This window comes from Paramisgurnus dabryanus, chromosome 24 (genome assembly GCF_030506205.2).
Source record: "Paramisgurnus dabryanus chromosome 24, PD_genome_1.1, whole genome shotgun sequence".
Taxonomy (NCBI): Eukaryota; Metazoa; Chordata; class Actinopteri; order Cypriniformes; family Cobitidae; genus Paramisgurnus; species Paramisgurnus dabryanus.
In genome coordinates this window covers 26,287,697-26,308,087 of record NC_133360.1, presented here as the reverse complement: position 1 = coordinate 26,308,087, position 20,391 = coordinate 26,287,697, and the positions used below count along the sequence as shown (strand labels likewise).

General features: G+C 36.1%; 1 protein-coding gene across 1 annotated transcript; it reads right to left on the bottom strand.

The window, feature by feature from the left end:
* Positions 1 to 12,818: 12,818 nt before the first annotated feature.
* Positions 12,819 to 20,189, bottom strand: LOC135741233 (uncharacterized). The gene is made up of 8 exons (XM_065259890.2): positions 19,820 to 20,189; positions 16,622 to 16,724; positions 16,156 to 16,277; positions 15,840 to 15,938; positions 15,526 to 15,722; positions 15,151 to 15,214; positions 14,151 to 14,222; positions 12,819 to 14,066 (listed from the first exon to the last, which is right to left on the bottom strand). Exons 1-8 carry the CDS (start codon positions 20,054 to 20,056, stop codon positions 13,170 to 13,172), a joined length of 1,791 nt encoding a protein of 596 aa, XP_065115962.1. The 5' UTR covers positions 20,057 to 20,189; the 3' UTR covers positions 12,819 to 13,169.
* Between the last annotated feature and the right edge of the window lie 202 nt (positions 20,190 to 20,391).

The window sequence follows — 20,391 nt, the reverse complement described above, 5'->3', positions numbered from 1 at the left end:
CATCCGGCTGTGATGATAGGATAATAATGTTTGATCTATTTTATTGTGACAATAAACAGATTCAAGATCAACTCAATGTATGTTTTATGTACCGTATCTATGACATGCTGTCAATTACAGTTAATGAGGTTTTTTACTTTTAACTGAGGTCTCTCAGTTTGTAAAAATGTTTAACTATAGAGGTGGATGCTAGGGAAAATGATACTATAATACTGTAATTTGCTTATACAATGCATTTCGTTTATATATTGCTATTTTTATTTTAACTAATTCCTCGCCAGCCTTTTTTTTAAGTTGCTCTCCAGCATTTTTTGTGATTTTCACAATATGCCTTCCAGTAAATTTTATAAACTCTTATTACACGGCTCTCTGGAATGCTTGATTCTGATTGGTCAGTCGAGACATTTGCAGGTTCGTTCTTTTCAAATAATAACCGCTCCAAAGTAATAACGCATAGCCGGTACTACTTGTACGATTAAAATCGCTCCGCGCCAATAAAGATTACTGTTTGGCACCATCTTGTGACAAACACTGGACAACCACAACATTTTGACATTAATTTGAACATGTATGGAAAAAACAAAACATTTAAACAGTGGATAGAAGAACGAAAAACGACAAGACACAGAGAGCTTACTGAGACTGAACTTGACAAAACAGAGCATGACAGCTACGAAGCCAACACACAAAAAAATACAGAATGGGCATTAAAACTTCTCAAAGACTGGCTAAAAGAGAAAAAAATGGAGACAGACAAGTATGAAGCAGAGGATCTTAATAAGGTATTACCCATAAAATGTTTCAAATTCATTTAAATATGGAAATTTTTTTCAAAAATATAAAATTTTTAGCAAAAGGCTGAAATAATTGCACTTTTGTGAATTTTGTTAGAGATCAGATTCAGAACGATTATCCTAACATACATGGAGTGTAAAAATAAGAAATAATTTTTGGCTTCAGTTTTTTATAAATTGGGTAAGAGCGCATCCATCTTGTGAATAATTGCGGTATTACAGATTACCATAAAAACTTATCAGGAACAAATTTTTCCAGGCCACTCGTCAATGGCGGGGAAAAATTTAAATGCAAATAACAACTCGTGTCTGCATGTAGGATATTGTTTTATTATTTCAAGATCTACGCACCACATTACATAAAGTTCGGGCTTGTTATTTAACGTAACGCAGTACTGAAGCTATTTATTGCACAATAGTAAATTAATCAAGTTATTAAAAATTAATTTAAAGGGTGAATTCCATAATGCCAACAAGAGGCAAAATTATATTAAACTGATAATGTTACGCATAAAAATTAAAATGCTGTTTCTGTAGCTCAGCTGTTAGCAGGTCATGGGTTCGATTCCTATGGAAGGTTTTTTCAGCCAATTTAAAATTAATTTATTAAATGATAAAATAACCAATAAAATAGCAAAATATGTCCCCAATTTGAATTTAAACATAAAATTAAATTATTTATTTTTTTATTTTCAAGGTTATAATGCATCTTTCATGCCAAATAAAAAAAATAAAATGCAATTGATGATTTGACACTTTCAGGGCAAAACTACCAATAATAAAATTAAAAAGGCAAACTTGAAAATGAATCTGTAAATACATTTTTTTTAAAGGGTTTTTCTTCATGCCCAAGCAATAATAGGGACAAAATTACATTGTAAAGTTCAACTTCTATGCAAATTCTATGTTAATCAGTGGGTGGGGTTTACTTGCTCAAGTGATAGGGATTGGCTGAAGTTCGTATAGTATATGTCTTGTTTGATATTGTATATTTTGTCGTGTTGCACTATTTTGTATGTTGTTGTTTTTCTGTTTGGGGACTACAGGTGAAAATTAGCATTTATGCTATAACCTGGCTCATTTACAGTCTGTACAGTAATGTTGGATTGTTCATTAATGTGCACTGTCCCGAATAAATAAATAAGTATAGCACGAATGCACTGTAAGAAGTTTTGGCCAAATGCATAAATGTAAATGATAATATGAATCTATGCCTAAAAAAACTATCAAAGTCGGACTGAATTCATGACCTTCAAATGCATTGAAGAATTAGGTAAGAATTAAAGCAATGTGCTTTAAACCCCAGTGCATCATGGGACATTCCCTCAAAACCGCTACAGTACAACATCATCCAAAAAGGACACCGTAATCCAGCCCTATCAGTTTACATTTGATATGGTAAATACAGTCGACTATACAGATAATAAGCAAGCCGATGAGGAGCAATGTCACTTAATACAAACTGGTTTGTATACTCCTCCTGACTCAAAATGTTTAGTCTAATTGTCTGGTATGTAACAAAACATTTGACAGTGTAACTGGGAAGCAACAAGAGCATTCACCTCGTGATTTTTAAAGCGCCCCCCTGTCACCCTTCCTACGATGGATAGCGTGTACTTATAAGCTGTCCAAATGTTTGGTCTCAAGTGCTTTATTCTCCTGCCTTTGCTACAAGTTGTTGGCAACACACCTTCGAGCGTTCACTCAAAAGCCTTTCCTCCTGAAACCGCTGTCTTCCTGAAAAGCATTCCTCGTGGAGTAGTAAAACAAATGACTTCAGGGCTTTTCTGCAGCCTCGCGTTTAGGCCTCGCATGCGAGCAGCCTATCATGCAAAATTATTTACTAGTTTTCATGAGCGTGATAGCGTGACATTGGGTATCACTGAATAAAAAAGGGGTGAATAAATGATACAAGACATTTACTTGTATGCATTTGGCAGATGCTTTCATCCCAAGCGACTTACAGTGCAATTAAGCTATACATTTTATTGGTATATGTGCCTGTTTTGTACCCCTAATATGTAAAATTGTACCCCAAAAGGGACAACATTTCAATGGGTTGTATATACTGCAAAAAAAATATTTTCGAAAATAAAAAAATCTTAGTATTTTTGTCTTGTTTTCAGTAAAATATCTAAAAATTCTTAAATTAAGGTGCTTTTTCTTGATGAGCAAAGTGACCCAAGAAAATAAGTCTAGTGTTTAGACCAAAAATATTAAATCTAAGTAATTTTGTGCATAAAACAATGGGGTAAGCAAATTTTTCTTGAATTTAGTGTTTAAGAAAAATTTTCAAGATTTTTTTTCTTATCCCATTGGCAGATTTTTTTGCTTGTTTTATGCACAAAATCACTTAAATGTAAGATTTTTGGTCTAAAAACTAGACTTATTTTCTTGGGTTATTTTGCTCATCAAGAAAAAGCATCTTAATTTAAGAATTATTAGATATTTTTACTGAAAACAAGACAAAAATACTAATAATTCTTTTCTTGAAAATTTTTTTTTTTTTGCAGTGTGCCTATAATTGTACAAACATGAACCTTTGAGGGTAAAATTTTCACCTTTTTTCTGACAGTGTGGGATTCAAACCCATGACCTTTTCCATCGCTAATGCCGCGTTCACACCAAACGTGAATACGTGAGTGTCTGATGCAAATGATTGCAATATGTCAATATTGCAATAAGTCTATGTCAAGTCAGTCGTGCAAACTGGACGCACGAATGAGGCCTCATTCGCGCGTCCAGTTTGCGCAACTGACGCAAATTGACGCCTGATTTGAAAATTTTTAACTTTACCGTTAATTCGCGTTAACCAATTAGGAGTCTGCTTGCTGCTGTGGCGGCAGACCCACCCAGAGTCATTCCTTGCCCCTATGGATTTCGCATCAAACGTGTGTCAATTATGCTCTAGACGTGCATGAATGCATTCAAAATGTTCAAGCGCCAAACTAGACACTCGGTAGATGCAAATTCGCCTCATTTGCGCGTCCAGTTTCGCAACAATTTGCGTCATTTGCCCAAATTGGATGCGCGCCGCGGTATACGCAAATTCGCCTCATTCGTGCGTTAGGTTTGCGCGACTGACGCAAATTCGCGTCTGACACCCGGTTTGAACATTTTTTAATTTGCCGTCAATTCGCGCCGCGTTAACCAATCAGGAGCCTGCTTGCTGCTGTGGCGGCAGACCCGCCTGGAGTCATTCCTTGCCCCTCCCACAAGAAGTGGATTTCGCATCAAACGTGTGTCAATTTCGCTCTACAATTTCGCTCATGAATGCATTTAAAATGTTCAAGCGCCAAACTAGACACAATAGACGTGAATTCGCTTCATTCGCGCGTCCAGTTTCGCATCAATTTGCGTCATTCGCCCAAACTGGATGCGCAAATGAGGCGAATTAGGATCTACTGAGCCGCGTTAAACGCCTCATTGCGCTGCGGTAGACGCAAATTTGCCTCATTTGTGTGTTTAGTTTGCGTGAATGATGCAAATTGACGCCCGATTTGAAAAATTGTAACTTTACCATCAATTCATGTTAACCAATCAGGAGTCTGCTTACTGCTGTGGCGGCAGACCCGCACAGAGTCATTCCTTGCCCCTGTGGATTTCGCATCAAACATGTGTCAATTATGCTCTAGACGTGCATGAATGCATTCAAAATGTTCAAGCGCCAAACTAGACACTCGGTAGACGCAAATTCGCCTCATTCGCGCGTCCAGTTTCGCAACAATTTGCGTCATTTGCCCAAACTGGATTTGCGAATGTGACGAATGTGTGTCTACCGAGCCGCATTAAACGCCTCATTCGCGCCGCGGTAGACGCAAATTCGCCCCATTCGCCAAATTGACGCCCGATTTGAAAAATTGTAACTTTGCCATCAATTTGCGCCGCGTTAACCAATCAGGAGCCTGCTTGCTGCTATGGCAGCAGGCCCGCCCGGAGTCACTCCTTGCCCCTCCCACAAGAAGTGGATTTCACCTCAAACGTGCATCAATTTCGCTCTAGACGTGTGAATGCATTCAAAATGTTCAAGCGGCAAACTAGACATGGTAGACGCGAATTTCCCGCTCTATTTGCGTTTGGTGTGAACGTGGCATAACACAGTGCTCTACCAATTGAGCTACAGCAACAAGAACTTTTTGGGTGGATATTATATGAATTAAAGATTCACTTTAAAATAAAAATTCTGTTATCATGTACTCATACTCTTATTGTCTAAACCTGTATGAATTTCTTTTTTTCTGATGAACACAAAAGAAGATATTTTGAGAAATTATGGTAAACACACATCAGATAGTGACCATCGACTTCATAGTAGGAATAAAAATATTTAGGAAGTATTGTGATACATGATAAAGAAAATATTTTGCTAAATGATGGTTAACATACAGTTGATGGTACCCATTAAATTCCATCATATTTTTTATTCCTACTATGGAAGTCAATGGTCACTATCTGCTGTGTGTTTACAATCATTTCTAAAAATATCTTCTTTTGTGTTAATCAGAAAAAAGAAATTCATACAGGTTTAGAACAACATGAGGGTGAGTAAATGATGACAGTATTTTCATTTTAAAGTGAACTATCCCTTTAAGAAATTTAAAGGGATAGTTCACATATAAATCATTTCTTCACCCTTCAGTCATTTCAAACCTGTAAAAAATTCTTTGTTCTGCTAAACACAAAGGAATATATTTGGAGCCCCTTTAGGAAAAGAAAATACTATGGAAGTCAATGGTGCCCCAGATGTGCTTGGTTACAAACATTCGGAAAAAGGTTTGAAAAAACATGAGGGCGTATATATTTTAGTATAAATGAATAGAGAGTAATAAACTTTTTCACGTTCTTTATGGAGTTCCTTGTATCGTGACATCGTACATCATAACAAACAGACTTTCAAATCATCGGCCAACTCGGCGTGCAAGCGCTGTAACTCAGTCTATAATAAAAACAGAAGTCAAAATTACCTTATCTTGGGAAAAACACATCTTTCTGTTGACATGACATCGAGCTTGTTTCCTGTTGTATAAACACAGGAGCAATAAATGTCTCGCATATTGTAAATGCACGTCTAGATTTAAGGCAAAAACAAAGCTCACGTGTGTGCAGCAGGCGAAGGAATGTTTTCAGGCCTGCCAGAGGACCAGCGTGGATTTAATACCGCTGTATGTGCGTAATACCAGCTGTGTGCCTGGCTAGATTGAAATGATCACTTCCAGTGGAATATTCGGCAGGGAATTTAGTCGACGCTATCGAGAGTGGCTGGTTTCGCATGTACGGGCTGGCTGGAAGTGCCATATTCTTAAGTTAAGCCCATTCGTCGCTCTAATATATTTTTATGAGAATTTACTTGGCTTCATAAGATCGACTCCAGACTAACATTACATGGTGAGACTGGCTGTCTTTGTGCAGTGGTATGTGTCTTCTAGGCCATGAATGAAGGTTTATGGGTTAGGTGCCTGCAGACGCCACACTGACCTCTAGTGGCTGCATTGGGAAATGCACTTTTCTTTAATAATTTGAAATCCTTGAGCGCAGTAACTCAAATAAAAGGACCAGTGTGTGAAATGAGAAGGTGTTTCAAAATACAAGCACGGTTTCGACAGCCAACTATCAGTCGATGGAACGTGGTTATTTGAAACAAGGACTGACCCCGGTTGCACCCATAATAAATGAGTTACACTTGCAATGGGTTTTAAATGAGATCCGTGATATCTATTGGACTGGACCTGCATTTACTGCCGATCTGCTGTGCTGAATTTGACCGCTAATGCTAGAAAAACACAAGCTAATCTCCTTCACTAACGTGCGTGGCTTCCAGCTCTACACATTCATCATCATAATAATACCCTTTCATCATATCCCAGCATGCATCAGCACCCTGAACCAGCTCAAAGTATACAACAGACCAGAATGATACGATTCCTACATTTATATCTGCTAGTCATTATGTTTAATTAAATACCAGGCCTGAATTGAGCTTAAATGTCCAGATTAAAAAAATGGAACTAACCTTGAAAGTTTGTATTTGTTTTGTCAAATATTTCTCAGTATAAGGATAATATGAAACCCATTCGACTGAGAAATGAACAAAGTCAAACTGGATCTAGATGGATTTCCCACAATTCCTAGCGGGGGAATGTGCAGCATTTGCACGGCTTGTAATTCCTTCCTGAATCTGCTGACGTACCACATTTGTCCAGATGGTCGAAGACATTTAACCCTGCTTCGTTCAGCAACTACATCTGTGTATAAATTTGAACCCTATGCATGGATTCAATATTTCAGGACCCATTCGATATGTCAGATAAGTTTTCTATTTATGAGTATACGCAATCCAAACCTAATCTTAACATGTACAACACAAATGCGCATGCCAGCTTAAAAGGCAAACACTGACCCAGTCTGAAAAACCACAACAACCTTTATTAAAAAGCAGTTATACATTTGTTTTAGAAAAACATATAGAGGTCGACCAATAAGTGGATTTTACCGATAACTAGATTGGTCCGTACTTGCCGATAACCGATTAATCGACCGATAGTTTTTAAAATTGATATTGGATAAAAATACAGCACTCAAAGTAGTAAAACAACAGTACTGAACCATAAAAATGTGCCAAATGAAATAAATGTATAAATAAAAATATATTAATTATATTAATGTATTGCAATGTATTGCAGTTATTATTAAAAAAGATCCAAATTAACTAAAATATTTTTATTTGTTGAAAATGTTACTGTAGCCGACAGCCACATATTGTTCGCTTTCTTAACTTAAAATATGCAGCTTCACCGATTAAATCATAGATAAAAGTAACAGGTACTACTAATATTAGCGTCCTTAGGTCCAAACTTAGGTTTCTGGTGCTGTTTCTCTGCTAATGCAGCATCTAGTCAGCAGAATATTTTTCATGATATGGAGCAATGGACGCACAGAAAAACTATATCGGCATGGATTTTTGTCGATTAATCGGGACTATCACTGCCGATTAATCGGCAAAACTGATTAATCGGTCTACCTCTTGTAAAAAATGGCTATTTATTTATTTGACTTTCTAAGAATTAGTTCACCAAAATGTAAAGGGGGGGGGGTCGCACACTGGACAAAGAAGCACTGCATCGTGACGCATCTGGGACAACTCAGAGGTTTATACACCGGATGTGCACATTAAATAGAGCAAGCTTAGTCAGATAGCTTCATGGCTCTGAATCTGATCCCTTACAAATGTTCTTGACAAAACTGGAATTATATCAGCTTTTAGCTGAAAATTTGAGAGGTGATAAGAGAACAAATGAAGGTAGGTTGAAACAAGTTTTGTTTAAGCGGACATCTGTTCTTTCATTTGATATTTTATGTTGATTTAAAGAAGATCATTTTTTTGGAAGGCATTAAACTAAAACTGGGTGGCAACTTTAAAAAAAAATGCTGACGGGGAAAGAGTTAAGCATGCTTCCAAACATAATTTGATCATCACTTCAAAAGTTGCACAATATAAATGTATAAATTAGATGAATGTTGAATTATGAAAATAAACATCACAGTCTTTCATTGTGTCTTTGCTGCGTCTGTGTTGCTTGGGAATGGCGCTCTGTTGCAGCCACACTTGATTTTGAGGAACTACTCGGAAGAGTAATATTTGTACTAATATAGTTACAACTTATTTAGGTTTTATTTTATGAAATCCTGCTATGCATTTGAAGTAACCGTTTTATAAAAGCAATAAGCCCCACGAAGCAGTGGTGTTACAGTGCATTTTATAACAGCTAAGGGGTTTTTAGGCAACAACGCCCCTTAGCTGTTATAAAATGCACTGGTAACCCACTGCTTTTTAGGGCTTAATGCTTTAATATACGTTAGCAGACAATGTTAATCATTAATGATTTGGGACAAAATTATGTTATTTAATGTTAAACTATGAGTGGCGCTTTGGCGCGACAGGGATTTGGGCAGCATCCAGAGTTACAGCGGACAGCCGCCGTCAGGTGCCGCCGGTGTGCATACATTCATAGAAAATAATGTGTTCTGTTTTTTTAGATTCATGGCACGAGGCATGTCAAAACCAATGACTGGCTTATACGGACCAAAGTGAAGCCGGCATGGTGCCATTTTTGATCAAAATGAATTTACATACAAACACAACATATCGTTCACTAAATACGCTCGTTTTCTCTCACAAACATAGTTGGTTCAATTTAAAAGGCATATTTATCCAATGTAGTCACATGGATTGCATATCATTCGGGTGTGCATCATCAACTATTCCTTACATATTTAATATAAAATTCGTTCAGCTGAAGAAAGTCATATAAAGCTAGGATGCCATTAAGGTTGGTAAATTATGGACTAATTTGAATATTTTCAGAGAACTATTCCTTTAACGCCACATCAACAAATTCTAACCTCAGATTAACTGCAATAATCAAAATAACAAACCAAGTAGCACTGGTATATTTGTTGCAATAGCCAACAATACATTGCATGGGTCAAAATTATAAATTTTATGCCAAAAATCATAAGGATATTAAGAAAAGATCATGTTCAATGAAGAGATTTTGAACATTTCCTACTGTCAATATCTCAAAAATGTAATTATCATTAGTAATATCATGTGTTGCTAAGGATTTCATTTGGACAACGTTAAAAGTGAATTTCTCAATATTTTAATTACATTCCAGATTTTCAAAAAGTTGTATCTCGGCCAAATATTGTCCTATCCCAACAACACATAAACCAATGTTTTAATCCTTATTTCAATGACTGGTTTCATGGTCCAATATAATATACCAAAAGATAAAGTTTTAAACATGTGATAAAACGAATTATTCTGTTGTAACTCCAGATTCATACGCGAGATCTGTTATAAACTCTTGAACTTCTTTACCCAAGCAAAGGCCAGGGATTAAACGTTTTACAGGCCTATCTCGCAGTTCAATCGATGAACTAAGAAAGCAAATAGCAGATGGCTTGTGAGAGCAAAGACGCAAATCGTTCCATCTCAACCATGAGGTCATCGAAGACACATCTGAATGTGCTTGCCCAAGACGTGCCTGTGACAACTAAATCAGTTACTGTCGATCATAGAGTGATGTGTAGGATTTAACATCAATGTCCTGGCTCTATAAAAACCTGTGAAGGCTGTGGACACAAGAAACAAGCTTGTTAGTACTTTTGGCACTACTTTTGGTTTTAATATTTACTGTTTCCAGCATGCAAAGACTGTCTGTCCAAAGCAATGTCTGTCCAACGGAGGAAAACTTCACATTTTAACCTCGATTAAAACGAAGTTCATTCGGAGTTGAAAGGCCAAATGCGATCTAGATTCTCGAGATTATTAATGACAAATGGATTTTCCAGATACTCCTTAAAATAAGATATTCCTTTAAATAAACAGAGCCCTTTTATTCCTTTTAATGGGCATATGCAGGAAAAAAATATGGAAAATGATTGCATAGCAGTTTGGGGTAATAACAACTAATTATTTTAATGCACTCGTTGAAATGATTAATGACGGTTACAAACTGAATGTTTGATAATTCTGCATTGACTTCTTTTCATTTTGGGACAATAATGTGTTTCTGGTAAAGCATTGCATGAGCTATGCAAATGTTATGGGTTCAATCCCAAGAACACACTGATTGATAAAATATTTAGATTGAATGCAAGTCGCTTTTAATAAAAACATCTTTCAAATGCATAAATGTAATGAATGATTCATCTGCACAACTATTTATTATTTTTGGATTTATCGTTTAAACTTTAAAGAGCACTAACGTTTGCACAGCATATTTAGAAAACGCTGGTACGATACAATCTTGCTTTAACCATAAAAAGACTGCACAGCCTCAAAAGGGTCTGGAAGACATTAGGATTGAAAAAAAATTAAACAAAATTTCCAAAAATCAACTGTTTTTAAAACGTTGCCGGCTTCCACAATGATTTTATCTGATCCAGCAGAAATCTGTTGATGTAAGCCAGGGGGGTGTTGTTTATCGTCATATAAAATCACATAGGCTTTGATTATACGTTAACCACAGAGTCTCTCCATCTCTCATCCAATGTTTACAGGCCAACAATAACCAAAGGCTCATAAAATTACACTGGTAAGGTTTAAACGTTACTAATCCTACGCAGTCTCACAAAATTATGTACCTCTAGTCACGTTAATTTTTTTAAATAATTTTTTGCGATACCGTCACAAATTTCCGAGTTTTTCGTGATCGTATCACAAATTTTTGTTTATTTGTCATTGTCACTTATTGGTTACTCAACTGCTTTTTCCTATTTTCAAACCATTTTCGCTTCGGTTTAGGGTTAGATTTGGTGTTTGCCTTAGGATGTCACTTTAAGTATTGGTTTATGCATTTTTTTCAGATTTTTTTTATTTTCAAAATTTTAAAACATTGTCGCCTGGTATTAGGGTTAGAGTTGGGTTTGGGTAAAGATGTAATTTTATATAAATCTAACACTAAACCGAATGACAATGGTAAGAAAATAGGACAAAACAGTTGAGAAACCAATACGTGACAATGACACAGAAACAGAAATTCTTGGTACGATCATGAAAAAACGCGGAAATTCATGAAATAAAAAAAAAATACGTGACTATACGTAATTTCGTGAGACTGGGCTGACTAATCCCAGGTTATCTCTAATCTTCAATTTAAAGGGGACATTTCACAAGACTTTTTTTAAGATGTCAAATAAATCTTTGATGTCCCCAGAGTGTGTCTGAGAAGTTTTAGCTCAAAATAACCCACAGATAATTTATTAAAATTGAAAAAAAATCTTAGTATTTTTGTCTTGTTTTCAGTAAAAATATATAAAAATTCTTAAATTAAGATGCTTTTTCTTGATGAGCAAAATGATCCAAGTAAATAAGTCTAGTTTTTAGACCAAAAATATCAAATTTAAGTGATTTTGTGCATAAAACAAGCAAAAAAAATCTGCCAATGGGGTAAGCAAAATTTTCTTGAATTTCTTGAATTTGGTGTTTAAGAAAAATGTTCAAGATTTTTTGCTTACCCCATTGGCAGATTTTTTTAACTTGTTTTATGCACAAAATCACTTAAATTTGATATTTTTTGTCTAAAAACTAGACTTATTTTCTTGGATCGTTTTGCTCATCAAGAAAAAGCATCTTCATTTAAGAATTTTTAGATATTTTTACTGAAAACAAGACAAAAATACTAAGATTTTTTTTTCTTGAAAATCATTTTTTGCAGTGTGTGTGTGCGCGTGTATATATATATAGGCTATACGGCCTTTACATTGTACACTACATCCAGACACGATGGTCAGGGTTCGCCCCCTAGTGGCAGTCGTAATGAAATTTCAGTTTAATCGTAAATCTGTGTCAAGGCAAGAACCTTTAATCTACGTATATGTATTTATACTTAATAATTTACTTATCAGTAATCACTCTCGTTTTTTAAGGATTCAATTGTTACTGATAAAGTTAAACAAAAAAGGATTCATAATTTTCATCTTGCATTGATTGGAACACATTGAAATACACCACTTTTGGTCAGCGTGTCACGTGGTTTAGTCGCACAAGTTTATTTTGTTATGCATCCAAAGCTCAAATTGGATCCGATAATTAGGCTCTCACAGACGGTTGGCATCTCGCACAGCCCATTTCTGACTCTCTTTCCGGTTTTTCGGCCATTATTTGTCATGTACAGTGGAAAGGTAAAAGTAACAACGCTGATTTTTAATCAGACAAAGATGACCGGCAGGCTGGATAAAGATGATTGGAGGGCCACATTTGGCCGCAGGCTGCCAGTTGAATAGCCCTGACATAGACATTACAGAAATAGTTCCCATAAGCAGCACAGTTATATGCAGAGCGGATAGAGTACTGCAAACTTTAACCACACATTGTACCAAAAATACACTATGGCATTCGCAAATATTCTTTAAAAAGCCTGGACGCCACACAACACAACACCCAGATGGCTGTAGAGAGAGTCGAAAAACATTTATTCATTCCCAGACGAAAACACAAAGTCGAAGCCAACAGTAATGAAGAGACCACAAGTAAACCATTACACGAGGGTGCAAAGCAAAACACTCTTTAAAATGTGAGTGGAAAAGAAAAAATAACACATCACATAACATGCAAAACAGACGCTTTAATTGTATTCTCTTAAAACTGCTGGGAAAACTTACATTCGATTTGTGAATATCACACAATATCCACAAGAGGGCAGCAAACAAAGTCTAAAACTATAAACCGGGCTCCTCTAATTTTACACTTACTAAGTTAAAACAAGTTTTCCAAAAAAGCCCCGAGACCCTAAATCAACCTTTACATAGTAAATGAAACCTTGTCAACAATAACAAAATGAGGTAAAGAAACTTTTCTAAGCAGATCCCTCACTTCTCTTTTTTAGAAGCGATCCTTTTAGACCGACGGAGGCCGTTGACATCACCATCCATGACCTTTGGGGCAGAGCTGGGTTTCGGGGCTAGAGAGGCTTTTGAAGCAGTAGTTTTTGAAGCTTTGGCACCAATAGAGGGTTTTGGGACAGTAGTGGCTTTTGGGACAGATTGGGGAGTGGTTGATTTGGAGACAGTGTGAAGTTTTGGGGAACAACGATAATCAGGAGCTTTGGCAGCAATAGATGGTTTAGGGGGAGTTGGGGCTGATTGGACAGCGGTTGGTTTGGGTACAGTTTGAACTTTTGGGGCAGAACGAGCAGTAGAGGCTTTGGGTTTTGGGGGAGATGAGGATGATTGGGTAGCCGTTGGTTTGGGTACATTGTGAATTTTTGGGACAGAACGAGCAGTGGGGGCTGTGGGTTTTGGGGGAGTTGGGGCTGATTGGGCCGTGGTTGGTTTGGTTACATTGTGGACTTTTTGGGCAGAACGAGCAGTAGGGGCTGTGAGTTTTGGGGGAGTTGGGGATGATTGGGCCGCGGTTGGTTTGGTTACATTGTGGATTTTTGGGGCAGAACGAGCAGTAGGGGCTGTGAGTTTTGGGGGAGTTGGGGATGATTGGACAGCTGTTGGTTTGGGTACAGTGTGAACTTTTGGGGCAGAACGAGCAGTAAGGGCTTTGGGTTTTGGGGGAGTTGGGGATGATTGGACAGCGGTTGGTTTGGGTACAGTGTGAACTTTTGGGGCAGAACGAGCAGTAAGGGCTTTGGGTTTTGGGGGAGTTGGGGATGATTGGGCAGCGGTTGGTTTGGGTACATTGTGGACTTTTTGGGCAGAAGTGGTTGCAGGGGGTTTAGGACCTCTTTGGCGGTGTTTAGCTGATGTCAGCGCCTCCTATGGGAGTCAAAAGTAACATTTTAATCTTAATTAAAATCTTACTTTTGATAAGCCAACAGTGGTCATGTGTGGGACACTAACCTCTTTACCAGACCTTTTAACCAGCTGGGACTCCAGAGCAGCAATGTCCGCTGTCAGTGTATTTATGTTTACCTTTCAACCCAAAGTAAAGACGGTCTTAAAGGGGGATAGTTCACCCAAAAATTAAAATAATGTCATTTATGACTCACCCTCATGTCATTCCAAACTCGTAAGACCTCGGTTCATCTTCGGAACACGGTTTAAGATGTTTTATATTTAGTCCGATAGCTTGTTGACCCTTCATTGAAAATCTAGGTACGGTATACTGTCCATGTCCAGAAAGGTAATAAAAACATCATCAAAGTAGTCCATGTGACATCAGTGGGTCAGTTAGAATGTGTTGAAGCATCGAAAATACATTTTGGTCCAAAAATTAAGACTTTATTCAGCATTGTCTTCTCTTCCATGTCTGTTGTGAAGAGCATGCGCGATACTAAAGTCACATGACTGCAGTGACGTGGCTGACGTGTTATCTGGTGCGCCCCAACTGTTTTTTTGTTTTTTGTGCGCTCGGGCTTCGTTTACAGTCTTAGGGAGACGCATGCTGAAAAAAAAATTTGCAAACATGTCTAAGGATAACACAACATCACTTCAGTCACGTGACTTTAGTCTCGCGCATGCGCTACACGCAGACGCGGAAGAGAAGACAATGCTGAATAAAGTCGTAATTTTTGTTATTTTTAGACCGAAATGTATTTTCGATGCCTCAACACAATCTAACTGACCCACTGATGTCACATGGACTACTTTGATGATGTTTTCATTACCTTCTGGACATGGACAGTATACCGTACATAGATTTTCAATGAAGGGTCAGCAAGCTCTCGGACTAAATCTAAAACATCTTAAACTGTGTTCTGAAGATGAATGGAGGTCTTACGAGTTTGGAACAACCAAACATTATTAATGACATTATTTTCATTTTTGAATGAACTATCCCTTTGTGTAACAAATTAAATTTAGAGCAATATTACATTTTGAATTATTCTTTAACAATTACCTTGATTTGGTTGACGTTTGATTTACATACATCAACCTCTTTTGCAAGTTCCCCATGTTTTTGTCTGTAAAGAAGAAAAAATTACTACTAAAATTAATCAGCATTTGGGCTATGCAAAGTAACAAAAAAGTGCATAGTCGTCTTTTTAATGAAATCTCAATGTACGTAATAATGCACACTTTTCATTTTATTTTTAGTATGTAATTTTATTTTATTTTTTTAATTTTAATTTTATTGCATACTACTACAGGAAGCATGCATTTCACTACATATCTAACTACCTTGCCACCACCGATAATATCATCTCATCAACCGCAAAGCAATAATCTCAGCATCACTTCCACATGTTTTGTTTTCTTTCATTGCTTAGATTACCTCACAATTTGTGCTTTTGTCACCTCTGCGTTGAGCTTCTCGATGTTTGTCCTCTCTTCAGACGTAGCGTGCTGCACATCACAGATCTTAAGTCTGGCTAGTAGACTTTTGGAATCGAGTCCCTCCAGCTGAACGGAGCTCTGCGACTTTAAGAGTATTTCCCTCGTCATTTCTTGCACCCGTTCACACGACGACACCTGAAAAATATCCGTAAAGTAGTCAAAAAAGCCTTGAATTGCGTTTCTTGATCATTTTTATGGAGAATAAAGTGCTTAAATACGCATGCATCATAAGGAATCAGTATGTCGTATCACCTTAGAAAGCTCTGCTTGGATTTTTTCATGTGCAGCAACGGCAAAGTCCCGCATTTGTCTTGTGCTCTTTAGAGATTTCTGCACATCACTTAACTCTTGCTGTAAACAACAGTGTCATAAAAATCTTAATTCAGATGTCCAGACATGATGCTGTCAGAAATTGGCTAATATAATAATAGCGGTATTGCGGATTAATGAGATAACTCGTCAATGGCGGGGAAAGATTTAAGCATCAAGTATAAGCTTAAGTATTTAGACAATACTTTAAAAAAGTAAGTACACAACTATTTAATTCCCAGCATAAGCGATCATTCACCTGAAGCTTCTGAAATTGTTTTTTCAATTTGGTTTGATAGACAAACTCCAGGTCTGTGTTTGTCCACTGATAACCCTGCATTCCCTGGATGAAGGTTTCCGGGTCTGCATTCCCAGGTGTCGCTGGAAATCCACACATCCATAAAAGTGAATATTAATTTGATAAAATCACATTCAGAGCCAGGGAGTGATTTTGATGATGTACAAATATTGAAGCAGGTTCCCGGACAGGTTTAATCCTAGTCCCAGGATAAAATGCATGTTTGAGTCGTAATTTAAAACACCTGGTACTTACATATGTTAACATACTATATATCAGTGCCATTGTTTTGTCTCAAGATGCAGACTAGTGGTTTTTTTAAGGTTTGTTTGGAAAAACTACTTAATATAACTAAGGCCTAATCCTGGATTAATCTAAACCCTGTACGGGAAAGCGCCCCATAAAGTCCAGATATAGATTTAGACACCTGATGAAGCTGTGGAACTGGACCTCTTGATGGACTTTCTGTCTTCTTTAGGGTGCTCCAGATGTTCACTCGATCCATTGCAAGAAATGTCTTTAGCTATTTCCTTGAACAAAAAAATTATTGACTTGCCCTTTGCAGAAATCGAGTACCGTGACAGTACTAACTCAGTATTTCTTGACTGTTAAGTATGTTCTTTATAATGTGTGTGTGTGTACATTCATACTACAGCCACCATGTTTCCATTGTCATGTGACCCGTATGTTCGTTCACCTATGTCATAGTAACAACAACCCTCCGCATTTACTCAGGTATTGTTAAACAAGTATAATTTAAGCATGAGGAATATATTTATTGGTACCTACTTGGGCTTATTAGTAATAGTCGCTTTCATAGCACTGCTTCATGAGGCTTCGAAACATTTACAAATCTTTTGTTTCAAATCAGTGGTTTGGAGCGTGTTTCAAACTGGCCAAGTCACGTGATTTTAGCAAACGATGCTTCATCTGTTTCGAACTGGATTGAAAATCCGACGGTTCACCACTAGGGGGAGCGGATCACAAATGGTTAGGTGAACTCGGTTCAGTTTTATTATGCAAATTCATAAAACATTCATCCTTCTGACTAATAACACTACCATTTTGTCTACTTTTTATTTATAGACAGATTAAATGACAAACATGTGCAGAATTAAAAGGGGAGTTTGTTTTCATGATTTGTTTGCCATAAATAAAACTAAAAACACAGAATACACTTTTACTTAATGGCTTAATTAAGTAAAATAATTTGTTTTTCTTAAAAACATATATTTTTAGAGAAGTCTTGCTATTATTTTGTTTTACTATTTTGACCAGCAGGTGTCGCCAGCGTTTGTGGTTTTCCAAACGCTTCGACAAACAATCAATTTGCGAAGCAATTGGTTCAACTGATTCGAAGCTTCGAAAAGCTTTGTTTCTCCCATTACTAAGGCTTATTGAAAAGTGTTTATCTGATGCATACAGGAAAAACATAAATGGAAGTTGTAGATGATCCGCGAACTGTTTTTACAATCTGAGGTTCAGCCATACTGTTAATTTTGTATACTACAGTGTATAGTATGGAAGTATGCGATTCTGCTTCCGAAACCACCTACTTCCATACATATATATGCAGTATGTCCGAATAGTATTCCAAAAACAGTAGGCCAAACACGAATGACCTACTAGGGATGCTTAACGATTAATCGCGATTAATCGATAGCAGAATAAAAGTTTTTGTTTACATCATATATATGTGTGAACTGTATATAATAACTTTGTATAAATAAATGCACACACATGCATGTATATATTTTAGAAATGTTTACATGTGTATATACATTTGTATATTTATTTATAATTTATATTATATATAAATATAAATACCTAATATATAAAAAAAAAAATTTCTTATAATTATACATGCATGTGTGCATATTTATATATACATAATTATTATACACAGTTCACACACATATATGATGTAAACAAAAACTTTTATTCTGCTATCGATTAATCGCGATTAATCGTTAAGCATCCCTATGACCTACTACTTCCGGCGAGATCACGAAGTGTTCATTCGATGGACACTTTACTATTCTGTTATCCAACAAAGAAGAGGTGTTGTTTTATAAAAAAATTCAAAAGCAGTAACGCAGCTCTATTCAAATGCAAATGCATATATATTAAACCGCTGTCCTTTGTGGTTAAATTGTGCTAGTTTAACCTCTTTTCAGTTAATGACTAACTTGTTATGATGATGTATGTCATGTGATATATCAACATGGCGGATGTAGTACGTCCGAATTCATTCATACTATCCATATTCATACTATTTAGTACAAGGATCATAGTACAATGACATGATGTTAATTATTTTGTGTCTGTATGGATAAATTAAATGTAACGGGTTAAAATTTGAAAATAAATTTGCAGATTACTTGCATACATTATCTTTTTGAGGACCAAGTCTAAAATTTCTGGTTTTATTTCATTTTGAAAAAATATTTGGGGGATAATTGCAATAATGTCAATGTGGTGTAACCGGTCTCAATTGGTGTAACTAATATTTTTTTAAATGAAAAATATTTATATATATATATATATATAAAGTGAAATAAAATAATCATCTAATTTAGTGTAATATGATTTTTTTACATACATTTTTACATCATTTGTCAAAGATTATTTAGAAAACAAAGCTGTTAAAATGCATTAAAAGTAAAAATAAAAAATAAAGTATTTTTGTGTGGTATTTAATTTTTTTTTCTTTTTTTTGATGATTACACTTACATGCCATAAAGGTGGATAAAATATTTAATATTTCTCATTCTTTGGTGCAGTTGGCGGTTACACCATTTGACATTTTCAGGTCCAATCAGTCTTAACTTTCATTAAAATGATGCAAATGTAATTTTTTATTTATAAAATTAACATAAATACACTGTGCATTGGAATAAACCTGATGCATGCTTTTAAAACAAGTTTTTTAAAAGATTTTTGAATTTCTCATCTTGCCAAACATCTCATCTTGTCATTTTATTCAGTAGCTACAGTGAGTCACAGTAAGCAATTTCGGACGCAGCCAGAGTCTCTAAAAAATTTTGTGCTGTTCAATGAAACTTATGCCTTTTCTGTTAAAGTTATTTTTAAGTATGCATACTTTTTTGTACACCCAACAATTTGACAGCATGTTAATTGAATGATGCTATCTTATGGTAATCTGTTTTGCATAAAACAGGTTTAAATGTAATAGGATTGATAGTTTTACAGTTTGTTTGTTAATCAAAATCTGTACAAAATACACTCTTTAGTTAATACAAATGTTCAAATATTTACCACATTGTTAATATAGTAAGAGTTATACGATTAAAAATGTATGAAGGGGATATAGATTTTTATTTGTGTTGATAAAAAATGATATATTTAAATCTCATAGCAAAAGCTGGTATCAACTTTTAATTGTTTAAATCATATTTTACACGTGACACTGTCTGAAATCCAAAGTCTCTATCTAAATAGGAACATAAGTTTGATTTCGATCTTTGACGTAACCTTACTCAATAACAAAATCAAGGTTATATTTTCACCGAATGTTCTTTACATTAACGTTGTGTTACTTAGGATGATTTTATGAACAGTTTATGGACACAAAGGCCCAGTGGTGTGCTGAAACTTCATTTACCTGTGCACGTGGCTCGTCTTTGATCACCTGTCCTGGTGTTGTTACTGAATCATCCGGTTTATTTAGTTGATATGAGACTCTTTCAGTTTTGGATGGAGGTGTTCGCTCTAATTGTCGTCCGACAGGTATAATATTCAGACGTTTGTCGATGATTGATAGATCTAATGAAGGAGCATCGTGCGTATCCAAATCGCGCGCATTTTTGGCGCGTTTATTTCTGCCTCCCTTCGAGCTCATATGAGCTGTGGGTCTTCACTTCTAAACTAAATAACTGGTAGGTACTGAAAAGTAAAGCTTAATTCTAACACCACTATTTATCACTCACTGCAAGTCCTTTCACAATCAGACCAACTTCTTCGTGTGTTGCTGTTTGTTGACAATAGCATGTGGTGGTCGCCAGAGGCCGCCATTTTACACACAATCTACTGGATCGAGCTCGTTTCTATCAAGTTTTTTTTTTTTGCACAGTTGTTTGTTTGAAATGTAGTTGTTATCCCTTTCTTTCGTTTAATATTATTGTCAAATACATTTTAAACATGAATTCTTAAAACTCTTAAATATAAAAAGCTCCA

Coding starts and splice junctions, on each gene's coding strand:
- LOC135741233 (XM_065259890.2), bottom strand. CDS start 20,056: ATGAGCTCGAAGGGAGGCAGAAATAAACGCGCCAAAAATGCGCGCGAT. Junction 15,939..16,155: donor AACAATTTCAGAAGCTTCAG/GTGAATGATCGC, acceptor TGTTGTTTACAG/CAAGAGTTAAGTGATGTGCA. Junction 15,723..15,839: donor TCCAAGCAGAGCTTTCTAAG/GTGATACGACAT, acceptor GATATTTTTCAG/GTGTCGTCGTGTGAACGGGT.